Source organism: Scyliorhinus torazame, chromosome 1 (genome assembly GCF_047496885.1).
Source record: "Scyliorhinus torazame isolate Kashiwa2021f chromosome 1, sScyTor2.1, whole genome shotgun sequence".
NCBI classification, from domain to species: domain Eukaryota; kingdom Metazoa; phylum Chordata; class Chondrichthyes; order Carcharhiniformes; family Scyliorhinidae; genus Scyliorhinus; species Scyliorhinus torazame.
In genome coordinates this window covers 297,283,462-297,309,907 of record NC_092707.1, presented here as the reverse complement: position 1 = coordinate 297,309,907, position 26,446 = coordinate 297,283,462, and the positions used below count along the sequence as shown (strand labels likewise).

General features: G+C 47.5%; 1 protein-coding gene across 4 annotated transcripts in view; it reads left to right on the top strand.

Annotated features, from left to right (window-relative positions):
* The window catches only part of LOC140422747 (rho guanine nucleotide exchange factor TIAM2-like), a 586,909-nt gene that overhangs the window by 318,752 nt on the left and 241,711 nt on the right, over window positions 1–26,446 (top strand). For all 4 annotated transcript variants that reach the window (XM_072507702.1, XM_072507695.1, XM_072507699.1 and 1 more), the window contains one exon: window positions 9,795–9,962. In XM_072507702.1, the coding sequence (XP_072363803.1) occupies window positions 9,795–9,962 (168 nt within the window). The remainder of the gene's footprint in view (window positions 1–9,794; window positions 9,963–26,446) is intronic.

Here is a 26,446-nt window from a genome sequence, read left to right as displayed (position 1 = left end):
GGCGCTAGAATTAGATCAATGCAGATATATTGGACATTTATGTGGCTGGAGGAGATCGCAGAAATGGAAAAAGGCAAGGCCATGGAGGGATTTGAAGACGAGGATGAGAATTTTAAAATCAATTTATTGCTTGACTTTAAGTCCAATGCAGGTTAATGAGTACAGTGATGAGAGCTGAACAGGATTTTATGATAGTTAAGACATGGGCAGCATAGTTTCAGGCGATTTCCAATTTATTGAGGGTGGAATGTGGGAGATGGGCCAGAGGTTTGTTGCAATAGAGGTAACGAGGACACAAATGAGGGTTTCAGCAGGTGATGAGCTGAGACTGGGATGAAGTTGGATAATGTTACAGACGTGGAAGTAGACTTGGTGCACGTATGTGGTCAGAAGCTAATCTGGAGCTTGAATACCAAACCAAGGTTATGAACAGATTGGTTTAGTCTCAAGACTGTTGCCAGTGAGAAGGATGGAGTTAATCACAAGGGAATGGAATTTTAAAAAATGTATTTTTATTGAAGTTTTCAAGTTTTGACAATTATCGCACCAAAACAAATGGAAAAGAAAAAAAGCCATTGGAATAATACAACAGGCACAGCACATAACAGAAATCATTGCAAACAGAGGAACAGATAAGACTGCTAAGTTTGGGACAATATCCTCAATGTGTTCCTTCTATGGATACAAAATCTGTCTGCACCAAAGCAAAACGCAGCGTTACATCAGACCAATAGTTTCAAAGAAAAATAACAGAGGAATAAAAAACCCAAGAACCCCAGAGCTAAAGGGGAATTACATTGATCCCACCATACAATCTCTGGGCAAGATTTAACGGGACAAAAACAGAGTCTGGTTTTGGCTGCGTTTAGCGACGTGTTTCTCAGGGCCTGCAGCGCCGAGAAAGTTCCCACCATTCCAAGGCACTTTGCCGATTTCTTTTAGTATTGGCAGGGAATGCCCCGTCAAGGCCGCAGTCAGATCATTTCCTGCACTGACGAGCTCAGAGGACCCGAGAATAGGGATGCTATTTTTAAAGGCCACCCCGATCTTTTTTAATAATAATCTTTACTGTTGTCACAAGTAGGCTTACATTAACACTGCAATAAAGTTACTGTGAAAATCGCTTAGTCGCCACATTCCGGCGCCTGTCCGGGTACACTGATGGAGAATTCCGAATGTCCAATTCACCTAACAAGCACGTCTTTCGGGACTTGTGTGAGGAAACCGGAGCACCCGGAGGAAACTCACGCAGACACTGGGGGAACGTGCAGACCCCGGTCCCTGGCGCTGTGAAGCAACAGTGATGACCACTGTGTTCCCGTGCCACCCATTTCAATCCACATCACCACTGCAGCCTCCGGAACCACCCCCCACCCAGAGTCCCTTCTCACCCCATCTCTTATGGGCAAGGCCTGATCCCCGGTATGGGCAACCTGGGACCCAGGCACGACAGCACTGCCAGCCTGGGTACCCATGCCCCTGGTAGTGCTGCCCAGGCACTGGGTGACAGCTGAAGTACCAGGGTCCCACCCTGCCCAACCACCCGGGGTCTCTAAATGATCTGGGATCCCTCACCCCGACAGTGTTCTCCCTCTCTCCCTCACCCCGATAGTGTTCCCCCTCCCTCCCTCACTCACCTCGACAGTGTTCGCCCTCCCTCACCCCGACAGTGTTCTCCCTCCCTCGCCCCGACAGTGTTCTCCCTCCCTCCCTCCCTCACCCCGACAGTGTTCTCCCTCCCTCCCTCACCCCGACAGTGTTCTCCCTCCCTCCCTCCGACAGTGTTCTCCCTCCCTCCCTCCCTCCGACAGTGTTCTCCCTCCCTCACTCACCCCGACAGTGTTCGCCCTCCCTCACCCCGACAGTGTTCTCCCTCCCTCCCTCCCTCACCCCGACAGTGTTCTCCCTCCCTCCGACAGTGTTCTCCCTCCCTCCCTCCGACAGTGTTCTCCCTCCCTCCCTCCCTCCGACAGTGTTCTCCCTCCCTCTCTCACCCCGACAGTGTTCTCCCTCCGTCACCTCGACAGTGTTCTCCCTCCCTCCCTCCCTCCGACAGTGTTCTCCTCCGTCACCTCGACAGTGTTCTCTCCTCTCTCCCTCACTCTGACAGTGTTCTCCTCTCTCCCTCACCCCAACTGTATTCTCCTCCCTCCCTCCCTCATGCTGACAGTGTTCTCCTCCAATCCTCACCTCGACAGTGTTTCTCTACCCTCCCTCACCTCGACAATGTTCTTCTCCCTCCCTCACGCTGACCGTGTCCTCCCTCCCTCACCTCAATAATATTTTCCTCCCTTCCTCACCTCGACAGTTTCTCCTCCCTCCCTCACCACAACAGTTTCCTCCTCCCTTGCCCGACAGTGTTCTCCGTCTGTCTCCTCCCTCGTTCCTACAGTGTTCTGCTGTCTGACTCCCTCCCTCACTTCAAAGTGTTCCCCTATCTTGTCTCCGTCGCTCCTACAGTGTCCCCTATTCTGCAGTATTCTCGACTATCTCTCTCACTCCTACAGTGTTCCCCTCTCTCCCTCACTTGCCTCGACATTGTTCCACCGCCGTTACAATTTACAATTTCATTAATAATCAAGAGCTATTAAATGTCCCGTGGTCGACGTTTTGGAATAAAATACTTCCAATTCTTTGACTGAACACGACAAGACCTAGGGGAAGACTCATCGACTTAAGATTGCCTGGAGTCAGGGCGGCGTGTGGCACAGTGGTTAGCACTGCTGCCTACGGAGCTGAGGGCCCGGGTTCGAATCCCAGCCAAGTGTCACTGTTTGTGTGCAGTTTGCACATTCTCCCCGTGTCTGCGTGGGTTTCACCCCCACAACACAAAGATGTGCAGGGTAGGTGGATTGGCCACGCTAAATTGCCCCTTAATTGGGAAAAAAAATAATTGGGTACTCTAAATTTATTTTAAAAAAAGATTGCCTGGAGTTGTCAATCTCTGAAACTGCAAAGCCTCACTCCACTTTCATTGCTATCCCCTACCCCGACACTGTGCACCCCTTCCCTCACCTCGATACGTTAGGCCTCCCTCCTTCAACCCCAACAGCGTTCAGCCTGTCTCACTGCTGGACACTGTTCTCCCGCCTGTCTCATCCACAGATGATTTTCAGCCATGCTCCCTCACCAGACACTGCCCCTCTGCCCCCCTCACTCCTATCCTGTTCCCCTGTGACACTCCAGCTGATTTAGAGTTTTGCTGGTTTTTTCCCCTCCTCTTCTAAACAACTCTATAAGTGAATCCATGTGAGTGTAGGACGAGCAGTCCGTGTCTGTTTAGTTCTGGCAAATCGTGGAACATTCTAGGCAGGGTAAAACTGGCAATCAGAAGTTTAAACCTCGAGTATGTGCTGAGGATGTGCTTCCACTGAGACTTCTGATGGGTCCTGCGCATATCTTTTGTGTTACTCTGGTTCCTGCCTATCCTGAGACTAGAAGATTGAGCCAATGACTTCAGTCTTCCTAATATTTAATTGGAGAAAATGTCTGCTCATCTGGTATCAGATATTGACTAAGCAATCTGACAACTTAGCAACAATGGAGATGGATAGAGGTGGTGGTGAGGTAGAGCAGGGAATAATATCATATGCCCAATTCTATGGTATTTAGCATAATTTCACTAATTGTGCTTTTTTTCATTCATGGGATGTGGCATCACTGGCTAGGCCAGCATTTATTCCCCATCCCAAATTGTCCTTGAGAAGATGCTGGCGAGCTACCTTCTAAAACCACTGTGGTCCATGTGGTGTATGTACGCCCACAGTGTTGTTAGCGAGGGAGTTTCAGGATTTGACCCAGCAACAGTGAAGGAATGGCAAAATAATTCCAATTGCATGATGTGTGACTTGATGGGGAACTTCAGATGGTTGTGTCCCCCTGCACCTGCTACCCTTGGCCTTCTAGATGGTAGAGGTCGCTGGTTTGGAAAGTGCTATCAAAGTTCAGTTCCTTGAGTGCATCATGCTGCTGCCACTGTGCGTCAATGGTGGCGGGAGTGGATGTTGAATGTGGTGGATGGGGTGCCAATCAAGCCGGCTGCTTTGCCCTTTATGGTGTTGAATTTCTTGAGCGTTGTTGGAGTTGCACTCAACCAGGCAAGTGGAGAGCATTCCATCACACTCCTGACTCCTGCCTTGTTGACAGTGGACAGGCTTTGGGGAGTCAGGAGATGAGTAACTCTCTGCAGACTTCCTAGCTTCTATCCTGCTCTTGTAGCAGCAGTATTTATGTGGCTGGTCTAGTTAAGTTTCTAGTCTATGGTAACCCCCCAAGATGCTTATAGTAGGGGATTCAATGATCGTAAGGCCATTGAAAGTCATGGGACGATAATTAGATTCTCTTCTATTGGAAATGGCCAGTACCTGGCACTGTGTGGCACAAATGTTACTTGTCACTTACCAGCTGCAAGTGAGTCTGGCTACTAGATTTTAGTGTAACTATTTTTGGTTTAATTTAAGTAATAGCAATTGTGATGAAAGATCAAAAGTTAAAATGAGTAGGTTATTGTTGAATGTGCGCTGCTTGATACACTGAGCTAGATTCTTCCGCCCCACCCGCTGCAAGATCGCCATGGGCAGGATGCGGATCATGTAATGGGTGGCATGGTAGCACAGTGGTTATCACAGTTGCTTCACAGCGCCAGGGACCTGGGTTCAATTCCCGGCTTGGGTCACTGTCTGTGCAGAGTCTGCACGTTCTTCCCGTGTCTGCGCGGCTTTCCTCCGGGTGCTCCAGTTTCCTCTCTCAAGTCCCGAAAGACGTGCTTGTTAGGTGGATGCACATTCTGAATTGTCCCTCAGTGTACCCGAACAGGCGCCGGAATGTGGTGACCAAGAGTTTTTCACAGTAACTTCATTACAGTGTTAATGTAAGCCTACTTGTGACACTAATAAAGATTATTAGTATTATTATTAAAGGTCCATTGACCTCGGGCAGGAATTTCTGGTTGCCAGGCAGAAGCAGCCAGAGAATCCAGCTCACTGTTGACGACCCTTTCCATCACTTTGCTAATAATCGAGAGTCAACTGATGGGGCGGTTTGTGGCCTGGTTGGAATTGTCCTGCTTTTTGTGGACAGAGCATACCATGGCAATTTTAACATTGCAGGATAGAAGTCAGTGTTGGAGCTGTTCTCGAACAGCTTGGCTGGGGGTGCAATATTCAAATGTTTTAATGTAGCATATTATGAAAGTGTTTTAAAAGAATCTTATTTGCCAAAAAAACAAAGCTCAGGGCTGGATTCTCCATCCCGCCGCGCCAGATTTCTGGTTCTGCACGCTGTGGGATGCTCCGTTATGTCGGCTGGTCAATGGGGTTTCCCATTGTGTGGCAGCCCCACGCTGTCGGGAATCCCCCGGGCTGCTGGCAAAACGGAGCATCCCACCAGTGGAGAATCCAGCCCCCGAACCCTTGTTTCATTTTACATATGTGTTTTTGCGATTATGCTGGTAATCGATAATGTATCATTTTGGCAGCTTCCACCTGACGTATGATGTTTTATTGTAGAATCTTCTCGGCTGTGTATCCATAAATATTGTTTTGTCAAATGTATTTCAAGGATTTAGGTCGCAATTGAATGGCCACGCTGCGCCCGAAAAGCAGCGCGCTGTGGCCGATAGAAGCCAAGAGACCCCGCTCTCAGGATCTACTCGCCTCGCAAGTCCTCGTGAGATCTAATGTGATCTCTCGAGAGGTTGCAATGTGAATCCTGTTCATTGTGGCCAGGGTCATTTTTGGGCAAATCTGCATGTCAGAGCAAGACGGCTCGTTTCACTGTAAAATGCAGTTTCCCGAGGCATTGGGTTCTATTCCCCTTCAAGTGAGTGCCGTTCAGTACTGGTCTCCACAAACGGGGACCAGATGGAACGGCATTTGTGGAGGTCTCCCACGGGATTGGTGGCTCCCAGATGCATGCCCTTTGGGCATGGTAGTACCCTTAGCACTGCTGGTGCCACCTGGGCACCCTGTCAGTGCCAGCCTGGTACCCTGGCATCTCGCTACACTGGAGCCCCGGTGAGTGGAGCTCCACAGTAAAGAAAAGGGGGCTATGTGTTGCCTTGGCCGCACCTTCACCGCTGAGGCCCGCTATCTAACCTGAGTGATGTTTAATAGCGTTGTGTTTCTCGATGCTGCGAGTGCTTGCTAATCACACCCGCATGGGACTTTGTTCCCATTTAGTTAAATCGTGACCGTAGTGTTATTTTATTTTGACAATAATGAAATAAATGGTTCCAATGAGTTGTTGAAATTGTTTCAGCAGTTTACTGCTAAATATGTACATGTATCAGTATGGAAAGACAGTAGAAGTTATTAAACAACCCATTTACCAGAGATAATGGCCTGGACTATCACAATGACAGAGAACCTCTTCATTGTGGCGAAAATGATGGAAGAGGCCAAAATCTGGATGTCTCATTCCCAAACACCGACCATTTTTGTACAGGTAGGAATGGGAACAGGTCGGGATTTGCAGGTGCATGTTTCGTAGAGGCAGCTGCATGTATAAATCAGCAACTGCCATCACTCATGTCTACTTCTAGTGTAGTGTGAAACATGGCATGTACAGGCTAGACCTGGTAGGAGCAGGTCTGAACTTTGCAAACTTCTTTGGAGAGGTGGGGACCCTTTTGAAGAGGTAGGATATCCTGCCTCTTTTGGATATGGTCCCAGGACACGTTTGGGGGAGGTCAGGTGTCCATTGTGAGAGATAAAGTGGCCTTTGAAATGTTAAACGTAGGCATGAATGTGTGTAAAAATTGCGTAAACTCATTAACTGTCAAGCTAATTGGAACCATCAAACGTGTAAAAATTAAATGTCAAAGGCAACCGTCAAGCTGTCAAGGCACTGGCATGTTTAATTAAATCATTGCTCGTTATTTCACTCTGTTGACATAAGTCATTACTGGGTTAATGTTGCATGACATATTTCACAACCTTCATTATCACAGTAGGGTGCCTGCCATTTTACAGTTTGATTGACAGCTCCAAGTTGTTAATGGCTGTTTGTTTGAAGTGGGACTATGAATCCAATGTTTGTTTTATAAGGGATTACATATTTCAAGGAATGCAAGTGTAGTAAATGGGCTTTTATAAATGAGCTTTTAAAAAATAAGGTCTACTATTGCCACTTATATTACTTCATCTCCGCACGGGTCCTGAGGTCTGCCAGGGATGAAGACTGGGTGAGTTGGCATGATGGGTGTAAGAGTAAAGGGTGCTGGGTGGGGCCATGGGTTGACATGAATTGGCATAGGGACTGTGGGGTTATGAAGTGGTATAGGGGCTATATAGAGCCATGGATAGGCAGAAGTTGGAATGGGGATATAAGGGGCATGGGAAGTGGGCATAGGTTAACATGGATGGGGTGTGGAGAATTAGATGAGGGATGGGGGCTGGAGTGCTACTTTTTGTTACAATGCTTTTTAAAAAAAATCTTTGACAGTGCTCTTCCGCCCAACCAACCTCCATACCTCCCAGCCTCCGCACTCGTTCCGGGGGCACCTTGCCTGACTCCTGGAGAACACCAGCGTCCCAGAATGGAAATTCCAACTTCCAGGGCAATTTCACCGAGGTTGTATCTGCAGAGCCTGGAAGTGACCCAACCCTGCCCTTCTGACCCAGGAGCAAAGAATCAGACCAATGTTTTCATAAAACATTAGTTTTTCCTTTTCTTATGCTAATATACAAAAATGGCTACAGACACCATTGCCATGACAAACAGTAAAGGTTTTCTATTAACTTCCCCTTTTGTAAATGAATTAACATCAATGAGTACTGGCATTAAAAATAACTCAAAACTGAAAGCAAATGTAGGTAACAAAGTGGTAGGAAACTCTGACTTACTATGTTGCTTTTAATCCCTCATCATATTCCGTATCGTCATATGTCAAATCAGGTATTTTCTGTGAGTCCCGGAATATCTTGCTGAACCACAATTGAAAGTATTGCTTTGCAGTATGCCACATATTTACAATTAAGTGGATTGTAGTATTCACAGATCTAAAATATAACACTTTGTTTATGTGTGCCAATTATAAAATTCACTGGATGGAATTCTAATTGTAAGAATTCAACTAAAACAGTTTAGCTCTCAAATGTTTAAAATTTTTCTGGATTTGATCCTTTTCAAATTGCAATTTCTTTGTAAAGCAATGAAAGTAGGATAGCAGGGTTGAAAATTGTTAAATTCTGGAAGAGCTGTGCAATGATACAGTTAGGGCCATTTCAGATACCTAGCAACACCATGAGCTGAAAGGCTTAGATAGATTACATGGAGAGTTATAGACATATGGGAGTACCAAAAGACAGTAATTGAGTCAACGGTCCCAGATAATTCCTAGCTGCAAGTAACCATCAGCTTTTTGTAATTGAGATTTCCATCCCTGGGTTAGGTATGAATCTGTAGGGGGCACAGAACCGCTTGAATGCTCAATGTTCCAGCTTTATTTCAGAATTTCATTGCGTTCTGGCCAGGTGCTATGATGCGATCTACCGGCTGCGTTGCACCCGAATGGGAGTGCGACGCGTCTGGTAGATGCCGGGGGAGGCCTCCCGTGGGCTTCTCGACAGCCAGTACGCCTCGAGAGATCCACCCAAGTCTTTCACAGCGTCGCGATCAGGATCCTGCCCACCTTGGGGGCCTCACATACCTAAGTAGGTTTAAAACCCGCCGGGATCTATCAGGCTCCTGGCATCTACCTGCCTCCCCAGAGAGTCCCCAATTGGCGCTGTTCAGTACTGGTCCACGGCACCCGGGGAGGGGGGATTCCCCCAGGCCATCGGAGGCCCCTGGGTGATCAGGGACAGGGCAGGTGGCCCCTGGCCCTCCTCCTTGAACGTGGGCACCTCAACACTGCCAAACTGCCACCCTGGCACTGCCACCCTGGCACTGCCAGGGAGCCCAGATACCAGGGTGGCACTGCCAAGGGTCAGGGCCTGAGGGGTGCCATTCCTGTGAAAAGAGGGTGGAGGAGGGTATGAAGGGTGGGAGGGGGGTATGAAGGGTACTTTGGAAGGTTGGGGGGGGGTGAAGGGTGGGAGGGGACCGAAGGGGGAGGGGACCGAAATTGGCAGTGGGAAGGCCTGAAAAGGAGAGGCCCTCAGCAACCCCATAACAGGATACCTTCACTTGGGGGGGGGGGGGGGGGGGGTAAATGCCCAGGTGTGTGGGGAGGGTAAATGCCCAGGTGTGTGGGGAGTGACATTGTCCATGGGTGGGGGGATGCACAAGCCCACTTAGAGAAGGGGTGCACTTTCAAAATGGTGGCCTGATCATTGGTCGGGCCAGTGAGCTGTGCTCCCCAGTGATGAAAATAATTCCAAATGTGGGCTTGACCAGGGGGAAACTTCCCAGGACCCAAAAAAGTGACTAAGTGTTGTCAGATAGTAGTGGGGAACTTGCCGACAGAGCCGGGGTGAAACCCCCAGTCAAACCTGCCACAAATTACACCCTATATTTACTAGCTGTAGGTTCCCATGCTTATGTCAAAAACTCTTCCCCCATTTCATTGGGCAGATTGACAATGTCAAAGGTAATGCAGGTGTACGCAGGGATAATCTACAGTTGTTAATATTCAAATTTTAAAATTCTGTGCATTTATGTAAGTTTAGCTGCCTTAATTATGCCAATTAAGGACATTTATCTGAGCAATTTCTTGTTCTCAGCATGCAATCAATCAGATTTGTCAATTTAGTTTAACAATATTTAACGGTAAATACTTGTCTTTCACGGTTGAATGTATTATTACGGGAGGAAAATTAATTTGTGTTTAATTGGTATTAACTTTATTTTAGCATGAGCAAGATGGATCTTTGAACGTCCGCTTTCCAGCACCAGAGGGTACAATCTGGGACAGCCCTTCAGAGTGTACTGTTCGTGTCTGCTTCCCTGACAACCAAGCAGCGATCATGGCTATGAAACCAGACCATACGGTGGAAGATGTTCTGATTATGGCTTGCAAGGTACTTTTATTAAATTGAGAGAAAATGTCATGAGCATGCTAAAATTCTAAAAGATGTTGCATAAAGTTAACTGCAAATCATTTTGCGATTTTTAGTTTACCGTACATGCCGAACTCAATATTTCAAACGTTGTCTATATTATATGACTTATTTATGCGATGTTGCTCCAATGTCACATTCATGACTTTGATTCTGGCCACGGACTTATCCCTGGGCAGAGGAAGGTCCTGCTCCACAGTAATGTTATACTTGGCCTAGAAAAGAGAACTGAAAACTCAGCCTCTCAGCAGTGATGGCAAAATGGCAGAGGCAATGCAGTGATGTTGGTGGTAAACATTTCCTTCGCCTCTGTGGACATACAGCAAAGTAAATTTGCGAGTTGATGGGCTGTAAAGTCCTCGGAGTGGCAATCAGCGTTGAATTGCCATCTCCTGCCTACTTAGCTACACCAAATTTCTTCCTTGCCTGTCTCTCCCGACCTTCCGATTCAGACCGGGCAAGATTCAAGCAGTATAGCAGTCTCTGAAGCCCAGCGTTGAAGTGCAGAAGAGGTGAACTGAAGGAGGGCAGTCCCCCTTTTTTACGGCACTTGCAGATTGGACCTGTTGGAAGGGCAGGTCGGGCCAGGTCAGTAGGGTGAGAGTCAGGCCTGTGAGGAGGGAGGGCGAGTGAGTCGGGGTTGAGGTTTGTGGGGGAATCCCAAGGGGATTGGGGGTGTAATGTTGGGGGGGGGGGTTGGGAAAGATGGTAGTGTACCCTGGGGGTAAACATTGTGGGTGAAGTTCTCAGTGAGGGGCTGGGTTTGGTTTTGTTCTTTCTAAAAGCCAGCCAGAAATTAGAAAATACTTTTATCCTCTTTTTTCTGAGCAATTATTGGTGTAACCATGTGGAAGCATCCAAAGTTAGCGATTCAAGTTACATTTTCTTTTTTTTCTTTTTTAAAAAAGTATTTTTATTAAGGTTTTTCGGAATTTTTCATAATAAAACAGTAGTAACAATAATAAAATAAACTAGAGTGAACATTAACCCACAGTGCAAAAAGAGAATATACAATAACAATTAAATAGACATTACCCCACGCGACTCAGTCTTCCCACACCATCCCAATGAAGCACTCACCCCCCCCCCCCCCTCACGGATTGCTGCTGACATTTTAATTTTCCCCGAGAAAGTCGACGAACGGCTGCCACCTCCGAGAGAACCCTAGCGTAGACCCTCTTAAGGCAAACTTTATTTTCTCGAGGCTGAGAAACCCGGCCATGTCGTTAACCCAAGTCTCTACACTCAGGGGCTTCGAGTCCCTCCACATTAATAAAATCTGTCTCCGGGCTACTAGGGAGGCAAAAGACAAGACGTCGGCCTCTTTCGCCCCCTGAACTCCCGGGTCTTCTGACACTCTAAAGATCGCAATCTCTGGACTCGGCACCACCCATGTGTTAAGCACCTTGGACATTGTCCTCGCGAACCCTTGCCAGAACTCTCTAAGCTCTGGGCATGCCCAAAACATGTGGACATGGTTTGCAGGGCTGTCCTTGCATCTCATACAACTGTCTTCTACCCCAAAAAACTGCCTCATTCTCGCTGCCGTCATGTGTGCCCGGTGGACCACTTTAAATTGAATTAGACTGAGCCTGGCACATGATGAGGAGGAATTAACCCTGCCATGGCCTCTGTCCACAGATCCCACTTGCCCTTGAGCTCCTCCACCGGGGTTTCCTCCGCCTCCTGTAGTTCCTGGTAGATATCCAACACCTTCCCCTCCCCCACCCAGTTGCCGGAGCAAGTTACATTTTCTGATGGCTCTCGGCACAGGGAAGTTGCCAAGAGGAAGTTTGCGCTTCTGGGCAATTGCCAGACTAATCCTTACCTGTGAAGTTTCGAGAGGTATTCCCCAGCACATCCTTGGGGCACCCCAACCCCACATTGGAGAGGCTCAGAAGTTACAGCTCATTGTCTCCTGCATCTGAAGACAGTGGCATTATCACATTTGGCACTGTAATATAAATGGGAGTAGAGTTTCTGCTTTGAACACCGTTAACAATCTGGTTGCAAATTGCACTCAAAATTGCATTAGTTTTCAGAAGTTTTTTTCCCAGTCATTTGCCTGCTGGCAACGTAAAATCTGCTGTGAACTGGTGCAAATCGACAGCATTATGGAAATTTTTCTTTCAAACGTTTATTTGAAAATATTCCTTGATATATTTGAATGGTAATGGCACTGTTTGATTAATAGAAGTGAAAAATGGGCTTGGCACCCTGGCTGTGCCCCTGCCATCTAGGCAGTGCCACATGGGCACCATGACAGTGCCAGACTGGTACCCAGCTGGCACTGCCGGGGTGCCAAGCTGGCAGTGCCAGGGTGCTACATTGCCCAGAGGGCAATCACCTGGGGGCGGGGCCCTCCAATCCTTCCCCTCCCCAGCCCAAGTGCCATACCGTCTGGTCCCCGTTTGTGGGGACCAGTACTGAATGGTGCTCGCCTAAGGTCTCCGAGGCCAGGGTTGGATCCCAGGGCCATAGTAGATGAGGCAAGCTGTATATTAAAGAGAGCTAGCTGCCTCACTCTAATATGCAGATTTATCAAATACTGCTCCTGGCATCTACCGGCCGTGCCTCCGTTTGCCCGAATGGGGGTGCGGCTGGTAGATCGCGCCCTTAATTTCTCTGAGTCTGCTCGAAGGCCTTCAAACTAGCAGAATCAATGAAATTGTTCAATAGTTTGGGGACATTTTTTTATTTGTTCATGGGATGTGGGACTCGCAGGCTGTGCCAACATTTATTGCCCTTGAGGGGCAGTTAAGAGTCAACCACATTGCTGTGGATCTGGAGTCACATGTAGGCCAGACCAAATAGGATTTCCCTCCCTAAAGGACATGAGTAAACCAGATGGGTTATTACATCAATCGACAATGGTTTCATGGTCATCATTAGACTTTTAATTCCAGATTTTTATTAAATTCAAATTTCACCATCTGCCGAGCGTTACTCTGGGCTCTGGTTTACTAGCCCAGTGACAGTATCACTATGCTACCACCTCCTCAAATACCCCAAATACACGTGCTTAATTTGTGCGTGGAACCAGATTCTAACACCATGTTTTCTTTAAACTAGAACAATAGATCGCAAAGGGAGAGACGACAAGGTGGCACCGTGGTTAGCACTGCTGCCTCACCGCTCCAGGGTCCCAGGTTCAATTCTGGCCTCGGGTGACTGTCTGTGTGGAGTTTGCACTTTCTTCCCGTGTCTGCGTGGGTTTCCTCCGGGTGCTCCGGTTTCCTCCCATTGTCCAAAGATGTGCAGGTTCAGTGGATTGGCCACGCTAAATTGTCCCTTAGTGTCCAGGTTAGCTGGTGTTACTTGGTTATGGGGATAGGGTGGAGGCATGGGCTTGGGTAGGATGCTTTCCAAGGGCTGGTGCCGGCTAAATGTGTCGAACGGCCTCCTTCTGCGCTATAAATTCTATGATTCTATGAAGCTCAATTTGTAATAGGTGTGATTTAAGCTTGAAATGGTGAAAGCTTTTGTGATTTCAGCCAAATTGTGCTAAAAGAAAGAGTGCAAGATATTGGAAACTCCAGACCTTGGTATATTACCCAATATGGATATGGGGAGATGAATGGGCATGTGATGAGGGGGCGTTGTGGGGTTACTTGCTAATTTTTGGGGCCCTGCCAGACATCGGTGCAACCGCGACAGTCCACCAGAACAGTTCAGGCACAAGCAGACTGAATAATTATGACCGTGAACTTTATTACATATTTCTTATCTGATGTATCATTGTCAAAGTTAGTCAGCATGTGTTAGAAATAATTACTTAGCTTGGAATTGAATCTCTTGTGGCTCTTTCCCCATTTACAAATAAAGCCATGTATTTTGTGCCTTTTTCGTGTTTGTGATGGGCCATTTCACTTTGAAGCTCTTGAATTGTGGTAAATTGAAGGCAAAAATCATCAAAATGTTTTTGCATGGTTCCTTTCCATATTTATAGCCTAAGATGGCTTCCAAACTGTTTTATATATTTGCGGCTATAGTGATCGCATGCACGTTGGCAGACATCGAAGATAAAGATTGCCCCTCAATTTGGTGTAATTCTGAACTGCACTGACTGTGAAGATCCCAGGGTTCATATCCTCAGGCCAATGAACTCTGCAGAACCATCAATTGAGCTGATAATTGCTGGGCTGGACACTGCAGGGGCTGGGATGCCTTACTGACCCTTTTTTTGACTTCACATTTTTGTTTGATGTTTCAAGTCTCATTTGTGATTTGATTTTTGTTTAAGGCCGTTTCCCTTTAAGGCACTGACCCTTTAATTTGTCCCTCAGTTTATTTGATTTAGTTTATTTGTTTGATCAAAATAGTTGGAAAGAGAAAGATCAACCAGTGTTCCTGCTCCTGATCGCAGTCCAGGGCCCTTTCTAGTAAAGTGTATCTGTGTGTGGATTGGGTGAGAGGTAGATCAGGCTTTGTTTGATAGTAAATTAGTCGTGAACACTCTTTGTAGCTCTTTTTTGTTGTTGGCATTAACAGGTACAGAAGGCATAACTGATTGGAAGATTGGGTTTATCATTACAGCAAATCTTTGCTCATTTAGCACTATAATAATCCTCACGAGGCCCACGGGGAAACCCTAATCAATCAGCTGTGGGACTCGTGGAATATGAATTTGCCCGCTAGTGGACAGAGGCCTCTCCAGCTGAGGCTTATTATTAGACTATATAAAAGCCGCCCCAGACAGGGACGGGCATTCTGTAGTCCTGAGAGGGACTTATTGTATGTTTATGCCACCCTAGCGGCCATTTCCTTTGGCCTAAATAAACTACCATTTACTCAACTACTTGAGCCTCCTGGGTCTTCATGCTGGCAACAAGGTAAAGCAGTAATTATGATGTAATTACGATTCCGGACATCCCAGACGCATCGGGATATTGACACGCACAACGTGCTCGGTGAAGTTTGAAAATGCCACTCTTCGGTGAATTAAAGGCCTTCGATGCAGGCCTGGAGGATTGAGCCCAATATGCCGAACGATTGCAGTATTTCTTCCAGGCGAATGGCATCAGTGGAGAGGACCGACAGAAGGTAATCCTCCTACCGCCTTGGGGTCCCAACCTTCAGATCAATCAAAAGCCGAAAGTATCGAGCAACCCGGACACCAAGTCCTTTGATGAACAATTAGAAGTGGGGTCCAATCATTATGACCCGAAACCGTCCGTAATAATGCAATGCTACCAGTTTACACGGCTGTGCGAATGCCAGGGGAGTCAGTGACGAACTTTCTGACAGAGTTCGGTCCATCCCTCTCGAAGATGTTAAGGGATCGTTTCGTGTACAGGATTAGCAACATGTCAACTCAGAGGAAGTTTTAAAAAATTAATTTATGGGATGTGGACATTTATTGCCCATCCGTGGTTGCCCTTCAGAAGGAGGTGGTGAGTTGCCTTCTTGAACCGCTGCAGTCCCTGCGATGTAGGTGCACCCACAGTGCTGTTAGGTGCCTTTAGCACTAACGGGATACCAGAGGTATTGGTCACGGACAACGGGACCCCATTGATCAGTGAGGAGTTCCAATAATTTATGCATGCCAACGGGATAAGGCACATTCAGACAGCCTCATACCACCACTCCTCGAATGGTTGGTTGTGTGGGATGTTCAAACATTCAAACAAGGCATGCGGAAACAGACTACCAGCTTCCTTGGTATGAGGCTGACAAGGTTCCTGTTCCATTATTGGACCATGCCTCATGTCACAACAGGGGTAGCACCGGCAGAGTTATTAATGGGCTGACGTCTCTGAACCCACCTGAGCCTGGCATTTCCAAGTCGAAGCGGAAAGTATAGTCAAAGCAGGACCTCCAAAGGAAGTATCACGGCCACCGGATGCCTGCAAGAGGTTTAAAATCAGGAGACGCTGTGTATGTCCGGAATTTCGGCGATGGTGCCAATTGGGTCCTGGGGTCATGTTGGGGAAAACAGCACCCGTTTCGTAAAAGGTCAGAACCTGAGAGAAGACCATGTAGAAACATATGAACCTCCTCAAAGGCAAGGAATCGATGCCAGTGCCTTCTCCGCCACTGACACCGCCACACAGTCAAGAGTATCGTGAACCAGTATTCCGATTGACGGGACAACAATGACTCGGCCTCGGATGTGGACATGGAAGCATCCACACTTACAGACGATGCTACAACCAGGGCCAAGCTTCTACCAATGACCCTCCGTCATTCGTCATGAACAAAGCGGTCAATGAATAGATACACCCCCCCCCTGATCCAGCCGATGCTGGCAGAGGAGAGAGGAGCAACCATACGCTAAGCGGCAAAGAAGGCCAACCTCCGCTAGCCACCGGAGGGGTACCTTCGGACTTGGGGGAGGGGAGTGGGGTTGGGGGAGAGGAGTGTGATAACCCTCACGAGGCCCTTGGGACACCCTGATCGATCTCCTCGTAGGATTTTTGGAAGATGATCTTCCCTATTAGTGGGTGGAGGCCCACCCAGTGTGGCCTCTATTTACACTACATAAAGGCCAGCGGACAGAGACTGGCATTCTGGTAGTCCTGACGGCAAAATGTCATCTTAGCAGCCACTTCCTTTGATCTAAATAAACTACCGTTTACTTACTGTAAAGTATCAGGCAAGCAACCACCATACTAAATTGCCCTTAGTGTCCTAAAAGGTTAGGTTGGGTTACTGGGTTATGGGGATAGTGTGGTGTGGACTTGAGGGCCGGTGCAGACTTGATGGGCCGAATGGCCTCCTTCTGCACTGTATATTCTATTATGTTGCAAACCCATGGCCTCCTGTAGGGTTATATCTCCTACCTATTTGGGTGATCTGGGTCTTCATCAGCACCCACCCACTATTTGGGCCAACACGGTAGCATTGTGGATAGCACAATTGCTTCACAGCTCCAAGGTCCCAGGTTCGATTCCGGCTTGGGTCACTGTCTGTGCAGAGTCTGCACGTTCTCCCCGTGTGTGCGTGGGTTTCCTCCGGGTGCTCCGGTTTCCTCCCACAGTCCAAAGATGTGCAGGTTAGGTGGATTGGCTGTGATAAATTGCCCTTAGTGTCCAAAATGACCCTTAGTGTTGGGTGGGGTTGCTGGGTTGTGGGGATAGGGTGGAGGTGTTGACCTTGGGTAGGGTGCTCTTTCCAGGAGCCGGTGCAGACTCGATGGGCCGGGTGGCCTCCTTCTGCACTGTAAATTCTATGTAAATTCTATGATAATTTCAGTATGATTTGTCACAATGCTACCATCAGTTATGTTCCACTCCTGTCCTGCCAATGTCATTTCAATATTCGCACAGTTCCCCAGTGTTTAAGATGGTGTAGTGCTCTGACATCTACTTCCCACCTACATAAAATGGCTTTGAGGTTGTATTGTATAGAGTCATAAAGTTATACATCTGGAGGCAGATTTAGATCAGTTGATTAGGCAGCTGGGTTGTGCTGCAGGCCTCACTCATTTTCCTTACCGGCCGAGGCTATTCATGAAGGCTCCGCCTTCTCCACCTTGCCCCTCACCTGAGATGTGGTGACCCTCAGGTTAAACCTGTCGGCTCTCTCCCCTCAAAAGGGAAAGCAGCCTATGGTTATCTGGGCCTATGGCGACTTTATCTTTTTAGAGTCATATGCACAGAAATGGCCCTTTGGCCCATCGAGGATGCACCGGTCAGAAACGATCACTCAACTATTCTAATCCCATTTTCCAACACTCGGTGTATATATAGCCTTTATGCTTTGGGATTGCAAGTGCAAATCTAAATACTCCACCATCCTTTCAGGCAGCAAGTTCCAAACTTCCACCATCCTCTGGATAAAAATGTTTTCCTCACATCCCTTCTAAACCTCCTGCTCCTCACCTTAAATCTATGTGCCCTGGTCATTGATCCCTCCAAGGGCAAAAGTTTCTTCCTGTCTATTCTATCCATGTTCATAATTTTGTACATCTCAATCATATACCAAAAGAGAAAATGCTGGAAAATCTCAGCAGGTCTGGCAGCATCTGTAGGGAGAGAAAAGAGCTAACGTCTCGAGTCAAGATGACCCTTTGTCAAAGCTTTGTCAATCATATACCCCTCGGTCTGCTCTGCTCCAAGGAAAACAATCCTAGTCTATCCAACCTCTCTTCATAACTTAAAGCTTTATTGAATCCAATCTCAAAGTTTTATTGAAAGAATCTGACAGTAGGAATTTCAGCCAAATGGTGCGTCATCTTTGAACCTTTTCCCTTGAAGCACTGTTACCTTCCTGCTTCCTGTTTTAGCTCATTGATAAGGAATGAGCACTTGCAAAAGGCACTGGAGGGTACGCCACCCAAGGAACTTTATCCAGGCATGAGTCCGTATTTTTAGAAGAGGAGGAAGGAAATTGGAAAAGGAGTACAAGACGGCTGAAGGGTAAAAGTTAGAAACAGCCCTTCTTAAGCCTTTATTTCTAAAAATATTTTTATTAGCATTGTCAGTTTTATATGCATTGCACTTCGTGTTTGTCATTGTACAGCACATAAGATTTTCTTGTACCTATTTACAATTTGTTACCATCTGTCTCGGTGCCCTATTTCCCCCCCCCCCCCCCCCCCCCCCCAACCTCCCAGTAATACCCTACCCTCCCTGCTTGCTTGGGGGTGTGCCTTCCCTCTACTTCGGCGCTCCCCCTTCTCTCCCCCCCCCTCCTTCTTTCCTGTGAGTACCCAATCATTTTTTTCCAATTAAGGGGCAATTTAGCGTGGTCGATCCACCTACCCTGCACGTGTTTGGATTCTGGGGTGAAACCTATGCAGATACCGGGAGAATGTGCAAACTCCACACAGACAGAAACCCGGGGCCGGGATCGTACCCAGGTCCTCGGTGCCATAGGCAGCAGTGCTAACCACTACGCCACCATGCTGCCCATAGATCACGAACCTTCGTGAAATCATCAGCATCACAAATTAAATTGGAACAATTGAAGTGTCAATTGGTGGTGATCTTTCAGGAATCACTGGAGGCAGGAAGGGTCCCAGAGGACTGGAAAGTGGCTAATGTAACACCCCTGTTTAAGAAGGTAAGAAGGGAGGGAGGTAGAAGATGGGAAATTATAGGCCGGTTAGCCTCACTTCGGTCATTGGTAAGGGTTTAGAATCCATTATTAAAGATGAGATCGCGGAGTACTTGGAAGTGCATGATCAAATAGGACTGAGTCAGCACGGCTTTGTCAAAGGAAGGTCATGTCTGACCAATCTGTTAGGTAACAAGGAAGTTAGACAAAGGAGAACCAGTGGATGTGATTTATTTAGATTTCCAGAAGGCCTTTGACAAGGTGCCGCAGAGGAGATTGTTAAATAAGTTAAGAGCCCATGGTATTAAGGGTAAGATCCTGGCATGGATACAGGATTGGCTGACTGGCAGAAGGCAGAGAGTGGGGATAAAGCTTTGGGTCTTTTTCAGGATGGCAGCCGGTGACTAGGGGTGTGCCTCAGGGGTTTGTGGTGGGACCACAACTTTTCACAATATACATTAATGATCTGGAAGAAGGAACCAAAGGCACAGTTGCTAAGTTTAATAATAATAATAATTGCTTATTGTCACAAGTAGGCTTCAATGAAGTTCCTGTGAAAAGCCCCTAGTTTGCAGATGATACAAAGATTTGTAGAGGGACAGCTAGTATTGAGGAAGCTGGGGGGCTGCAGAAGAACTTGGACAAGCTAGGAGAGTGGGCAATGAAGTAGCAAATGAAATACAATGTGGAAAAGTGTGAGGTTATGCACTTCGGAAGGAGGAATTTAGGCATAGACTATTTTCTAAAAGGGGAAATGCTGAGGAAATAAGAAGCACAAAAAGGGACATGGGAGTCCTTGTTCACGATTCTCTTAAGGTTAACTTGCAGGTTCATTTGGCAATTAAGAAGGCAAAAGCAATGTTACCATTCATGCCAAAAGGGCTAGAATACAAGACCAGGGATATACTTCTGAGGCTTTAGAAGGCTCTGGTCAGACCCCATTTGGAGTATTGTGAGCAGTTTTGAGCCCCGTATCTAAGGAAAGATGTGCTGGCCTTGGAAAGGATCCAGAGGAGGTTCACAAGAATGATCCTTAGAATGAACAGTTTGTCGTTTGAGGACTCTGGGTCTGTACTCGTTGGAGTTTAGAAGGATGAGGGGGGATCTTAGTGAAACTTACAGGATACTGCGAGGCCTGGATAGAATGGACGTGGAGAAGATGTTTCCACTTGTAGGAAAAACTAGAAGCAGAGGACACATTCTCAGACTAAAGGGACGATCCTTTAAAACAGAGATGAGGAGGTATTTCTTCAGCCAGAAGGTGGTGAATCTGTGGAACTCTTTGCCGCAGAAGGCTGTGGAGGCCAAATCACTGAGTGTCTTTAAGACAGAGATAGATAGGTTCTTGATTAATAAGGGGATCAGGGGTTATGGGGAGAAGGCAGGAGAATGGAGATGAGAAAAGTATCAGCCATGATTGAATGGCGGAGTAGACTCGATGGGCTGAGTGGCCTAATTCTGCTTCTATGTTTTATGGTCTTATGGACCTTTTGTGTACTCAGCAAGTCAAATCAGTTAATCATGCTGTGATGTTTCTCAAGGAGATGCTGTTTATAATTTTAAACACTATAGTTCAGGAAAGGTTGGAAGAACAGGATTTGAAGAGTTAATTACTGATAATTCTCATGTAGTGCCAATTTTGCTTATTGGCTGCAGTGAATTAGTACAAGTTATTGACTCGTTACAACACATTAAGCATGTTTTCGAATGGCAAATAATACGCATTAGAACTGCATAGATTGAACTTTTCATTTTCATTGCACCGTAAATGAATCCAGGTTGATTTACTTTTTCATGTTGGTGTTCTTGTATAAAAGAGCAAATAAAAAGGACAATATATTTATCAGTCTCCGATATCTTGAATTGCTGGGTCAAAACATGGAATAGTTCATATCAATCTTAGCTCCTTACATTAAATTGGGGTATTTGTTAACTTGTGGACTAGAGCAATGACTTCGGGATTATTCTCGGGCAAGATTCTCCGATCACGCCTGCCCAGCGCCCAGAAATTCCCATCCATGGTCCGCGTCCTGTCCGTGGCGATCTTGCAGCGGGCGGGATGAAAGAATCGAGCCCTGCATGATGCCTTGAAGGCTGAAGCATTTAAGAACTTCAGGGAAGCTAAAGCCAGCACTGTGAACACTGACTGAAATCACAGATGAGAAATGTTGCTATGCCTGACGTGTTGCCTCTCATGTTTATAATAGCAGCCAGCTGCATGCACATGTATCGGTTATGGGATGGCCTGTTAAGCTCAGTTCACTGTGCTTTCACTTCTAACTCACATCACAGCTGTTCTTCAGTTATAATTAAAGCAACCAAATTGAATCTACCAGAGGATATGTTTGTAGCTGATCACGTGCCACGTCATTTCGAAGGAATCATTTTAGACTGGAAAGGGTAGGAATTTAGCGTAAAAACAGCTGATGACCAAAAAGTTTTGAAATAAACATTGGTGTGATCTACCATCATATACATTTTAATGACTGGGAGGAACTGTCTTGAGAGCATTTATTTCGGATGATGCTATGAACATTATATAAGTAAAGCTAAATAAAGTGGAAAGAAGAGATGGGAAAGGGGAATGTAAATTGCCCAGTACATTTAGGACTGTTCCCTTACTCCGTACATAAAAAGTAAGAGAGGAATCAATGTTTGAACTATTAATGGGAAATACGTCAAGGCAAAGCAATCGGCCACACAATCTCCGGCGTGTCGGTGACAATCCTCCTGAATCTCGCAGCCATGCCCTAGTTCCTGCATCAGCTCCAGGAAAACTTTGCTCAGAGACTCAACATCTGACTGGGACCCAGCTGAGTCCTGGGATCCAGCAGACCTCTGACTGCTGTCTCGCTTGAATGTTTCTGCCTGCACCTGAAGTGCATCAGCAGCTGTGTGGTGTACAACAGATTGTGCCCCAGAAGCCTGTCCACTAATGGCGCCTACCAAGGTGCGTGTCTCTGCGCTGGTGGAAGGTGGGGTGTTCGCTGTGTCACATCCATGGTGGTCTTCTTGGAGCTGTCCTCCAAGGTGTTCTGTTGGGTGGCAGGGGGCTGGGCGGCCCCGAATGGCCCAGCCCCATCAGATGAGGATCCTGCGGGAGAATGGCATTGTGATCAATGTGAGGGATGGATCATTTTGTCTGACATGAACAACTCACTTGAGACAAGGTCATCTCGGTGAAGGGAAGTGGATCCTCACCTCTGCAGTGCAGGCCAACCTCATGGGCGGCATGGTAGGACAGTGGTTAGCACTATTGCTTCACAGTTCCAGGGTCCCAGGTTCAATTCCCGGCTTGGGTCACTGTCTGTGCGGAGTCTGCACGTTCTCCCCTTGTCAGCGTGGGTATCCTCCGGATGCTCCGGTTTCCTCCCACAAGTCCCGAAAGACGTGCTTGTTAAGTGAATTGGACATTCTGAATTCTCCCTCTGTGTACCCGAACAGGTGCCTGAGTGTGGCGACTAGGGGACTTTAGTAACTTCATTGCAGTGTTAATGTAAGCCTACTTGTGACACCAACAAAGATTATTGAGATTATTGATTATATTGTCGGTGACTGCTCTCTCCTCAGCCAGGCCCGCAAGCTCCAGGGTCCGTTCTTTATAGGGGGTAAGGACTTTGTTGTCCAAAACCCCACCGCCTGTCTGGGTCCCTTCCCACCTGCTATGTGCCAACTTGTCCTGCGTGGACATAGAGGTGGCATTGTGAACCACACATTTGATGCATCTGGTGGGGTGGGGGGGGGGGGGGTCTATGGCAGATGGCATGTGTGGGCATCACTCCTGGGCCTGGAGGGGTTGTGCTGGTGGGTGCCAGGGTGCGGCACAAGTGTGGTGATATGCTGTGGGGGACTGGGGTGCGAGGTGCCAGCTGCCGACTTGTTGGGGTAGGGGTGGCAGGTCGGACCGATGCCAGGGGGTCGGTGTTGACTTAACCTTGCGGCCAGTGGAGTCCGTTAGTCTCCTTCCAACATTAGACAGTGGTCATCCTGGCCACACTGCCCGAACTCACAGCTGCTGCTACTGTCTCCCAGGCAGTATCGGCAGCCCTGTAGCTGGTCCTCAGACCCCCTCAAAGGAACAGGGTGTCCCATCTCACCTCCAGGGCACCCAGCAGCCAAGCCAGGTTCAGCATCTCCGAATGGAGGCCTACATGGTGCCGTTGTGTGCTGCCTGGGAGAGAGTTCGGAGGGAGGGTTTATGAGCAGCTCCCCCTTGTTAGGGGCACAGACATCGGGTGAAGCATACAGGAATGTAGTACTCCTCAGTAGAGAAGATGTGTGAAGAGATCAGATCAGTCCATACGTCCATCAGTTCATAAGATGGTCATTTAGGAGTCTGATAGCAGTGGGGAAGAAGCTGTTTTTTAATCTGTTAATGCGTGTTCTCAGACTTCTGAATCTCCCGCCCGGTGGAAGAAGTTGAAAGAGTGAGTAAGCAGGGTGTCCACTTTCCAAAGGCAGTGGGAGGTGTAGATAGAGTCAATGGATGAGAGGTGGGTTTGTGTGATGGACTGGGCTGCGTTCACGACTCTCTGTAGTTTCTTCCGGTTTTGGGCCGAGCAGTTGCCATACCAGGCTGTGATGCAGCCAGATAGGATGCTTTCTAAGGTGCACTGTCAAAGTTGATAAGAGTCAATGTGGACATGCCATATTTCCTTAGTTTTCTGAGGAAATGTAGGCGCTGTTGTGCTTTCTTGGTCATAGCGTCGACGTAGGTGGACCAGGATAGATTTTGGTGATGTGCATGCTTAAGAATTTGAAGCTGTCAATCATCTCCACCTCGGCACCACAGATGCTGACAGGGGTGTGTACAGTACTTTGCTTTCTGAAGTCAATGACCAGCTCTTCAGTTTTGCTGACATTGAGGGAGAGATTAATGTCGACTCATGTGGAACATAATTTCTGGCCTGAATAGACTTTATGTCCTGTCGTGTCCTCCATGAGTCCAGCTATATTGGCCTTTAATTTCAGCAATTCAAACTGTCATAATATACACCAGTATATCATGGTGCAGATACACACACACTGATGGACACACAGCGGGACCAATCAACTCACACAACACCGCAGCCAATCACCAGTTAGAGCACACTCACTATAAAGACAGGGGGCATCAGAGTTCCTGCTCATTCGGGATGCAGCCTCCGACAAGGACAAGAGCTTACAGCACAGATCCTCACCATGTGCTGAGTGCATAGACTGGTTCGGACAGGCAAAGGTCTTTAGTTTAATCTAACATCGTGTTAACCCACAGTGAGTATGTTCAACAGTTTCTAACTTAGTAAAATAGTGTTGCACTATTTTAAGTGTTGGTGGCTTGTATGTGTTCCACGGATCCAGAGCACCCAACACATCATGATACTAGGAGTTGAGGGATATTAGAACTTCTTAGACCTACCTGCAAGTGATCTGCCTTCCACCAACATACCGTAATCCTGCAAAATGAACAGCGTCCGCCCGCCGCCGCTCCGCATCACCGGTAACCTGGGGGCCAACTGGAAGATATTCAAACAACGCTTCCAGCTCTACCTGGAAGCCACAGACCGGGAAGATGCCTCGGACACCAAGAAGATCGGTCTCTTCCTATCCACGGCCGGGGAACATGCCATCCACATATTCAATTCTCTCACCTTTGCTGATGATGAAGATAAATCAAAATTCAAGACGGTCCTCCTCAAGTTTGACACTCACTGCAGCATAGAGGTGAATGAAAGTTTCGAGCGCTATGTATTCCAACAGCGTTTGCAGGGTAAGGATGAACCTTTCCAGTCCTTTCTCACCCACCTCCGCATCCTTGCGCAGTCCTGCAATTACGGGCCCACCTCCGACTCCATGATACGTGACCAGATCGTTTTCGGTATTCAGTCGGACCCCCTACGCCAGCAGCTCCTCAAGGTAAAGCAGCTCACCCTAGCGACCGCCATTGAGACCTGCGTGCTACATGAACATGCCACTAGTCGGTATTCCCACATCCAAGCGGCTGAAACGGCACGGCAAGGTCCCCACGAGGCAGAACGTATTCTCCGTCATCCAACTGGGTGGGACTGCACTCCATTTCTATCTAACTACTAGTAGCCAGAGAGTCACCTTTTTGTCTGCTACCACACTGTAGCTTTTAATGTCCTCCAAAGCTCTATCTTTGTCCCCCAACCCTATTTGCCACCCACCTGCTGCCTCTGGAACATTCACAAACACGCAAGTTTCCACATGTATGTTGTTAACACCAAAACCTTCCTCACCATCACCTCTCTCAATCCCTCCACAATATATCAGGCTGCTGTCTAAAACCCAAAGCAGTTGTATCTTACAGTTAAATGTGGGAAGACTGAGACCAGTGTCTTCAGTTACTACGACAAACTCTGTTCCCTAACTGTTTGCACTGAGTGCTGAATTTGGTGCTTTTTGAGTGCGATAGTGAGAGTTTGGTGACCGAGGGAGTATAAGGCTTCATTTTTATCTAAAGTTTAGTCTTTCTTTTATTTAGTTAATTAACTTAAAAGTTGCTGTTTGGTTTAGAAGAAGGTGAATTTTCAATCAGCTTTAAACAGGCTTCTACTTCTAGGCACTTGCAGCTGGAGCTTGTTAATTAGTTAATTGGATTAGGCCAGTTTTTCAGAGGCTAGATTCACAGTATAAAAGTGATCCCCTACAGTGCAGACTTTGTTTGCACTGAGTGCTGAATTTGGTGCTTTTTGAGTGCGATAGTGAGAGTTTGGTGACCGAGGGAGTGCTGAATTTGGTGCTTTTTGGGTGCGATAGTGAGAGTTTGGTGACCGAGGGAGTTAGGTGAGGAGGGAGTAAGGTGCTCCTTTCATTTTGTTTCCGACATTTCCGCAAAGAGTGCGAAGAGAGCCAGGAGTTTACAGGAAGTGTAGCTGACTGGGAGCAGAGTCGGAGGGCGGAGATCTAGTTAGTCCACACAGCAGCTATATTCTGTAAGGTAAGAGGGGATGGAGGCTAGGCCAGTTACATGCTCCTCCTGTAGGATGTGGGTGGTGAGGGATACCACCGGTGTCCCCACTGACTATACCTGCGGGAAGTGCACCCAACTTCAGCTCCTCAAAGACCGTGTTAGGGAACTGGAGCTGAAGCTGGATGAACTTCGGATCATCCGGGAGGCAAAGGGGGTGATTGAGAAGAGTTACAGGGAGGTAACTACACCCAAGGTACAGGACAAGAATAGCTGGGTTACAGTCAGGGGGAAAAAACAAACAGGCAGACAGTGCAGGGATCCCTCGTGGCCGTTCCCCTTCAAAACAAGTATACCATTTTGGATGCTGTTGGGGGGGATGACCTACCGGGGGAAGGCCCTAGCGGTCAGGTCTCTGGCACGGAGTCTGGCTCTGGGGCTCAGAAGGGAAGGGGGGAGAATAGAAAAGCAATAGTTGTAGGAGATTCAATGGTTAGGGGAATAGATAGGAGATTCTGTGGTCGCGAGCGAGACT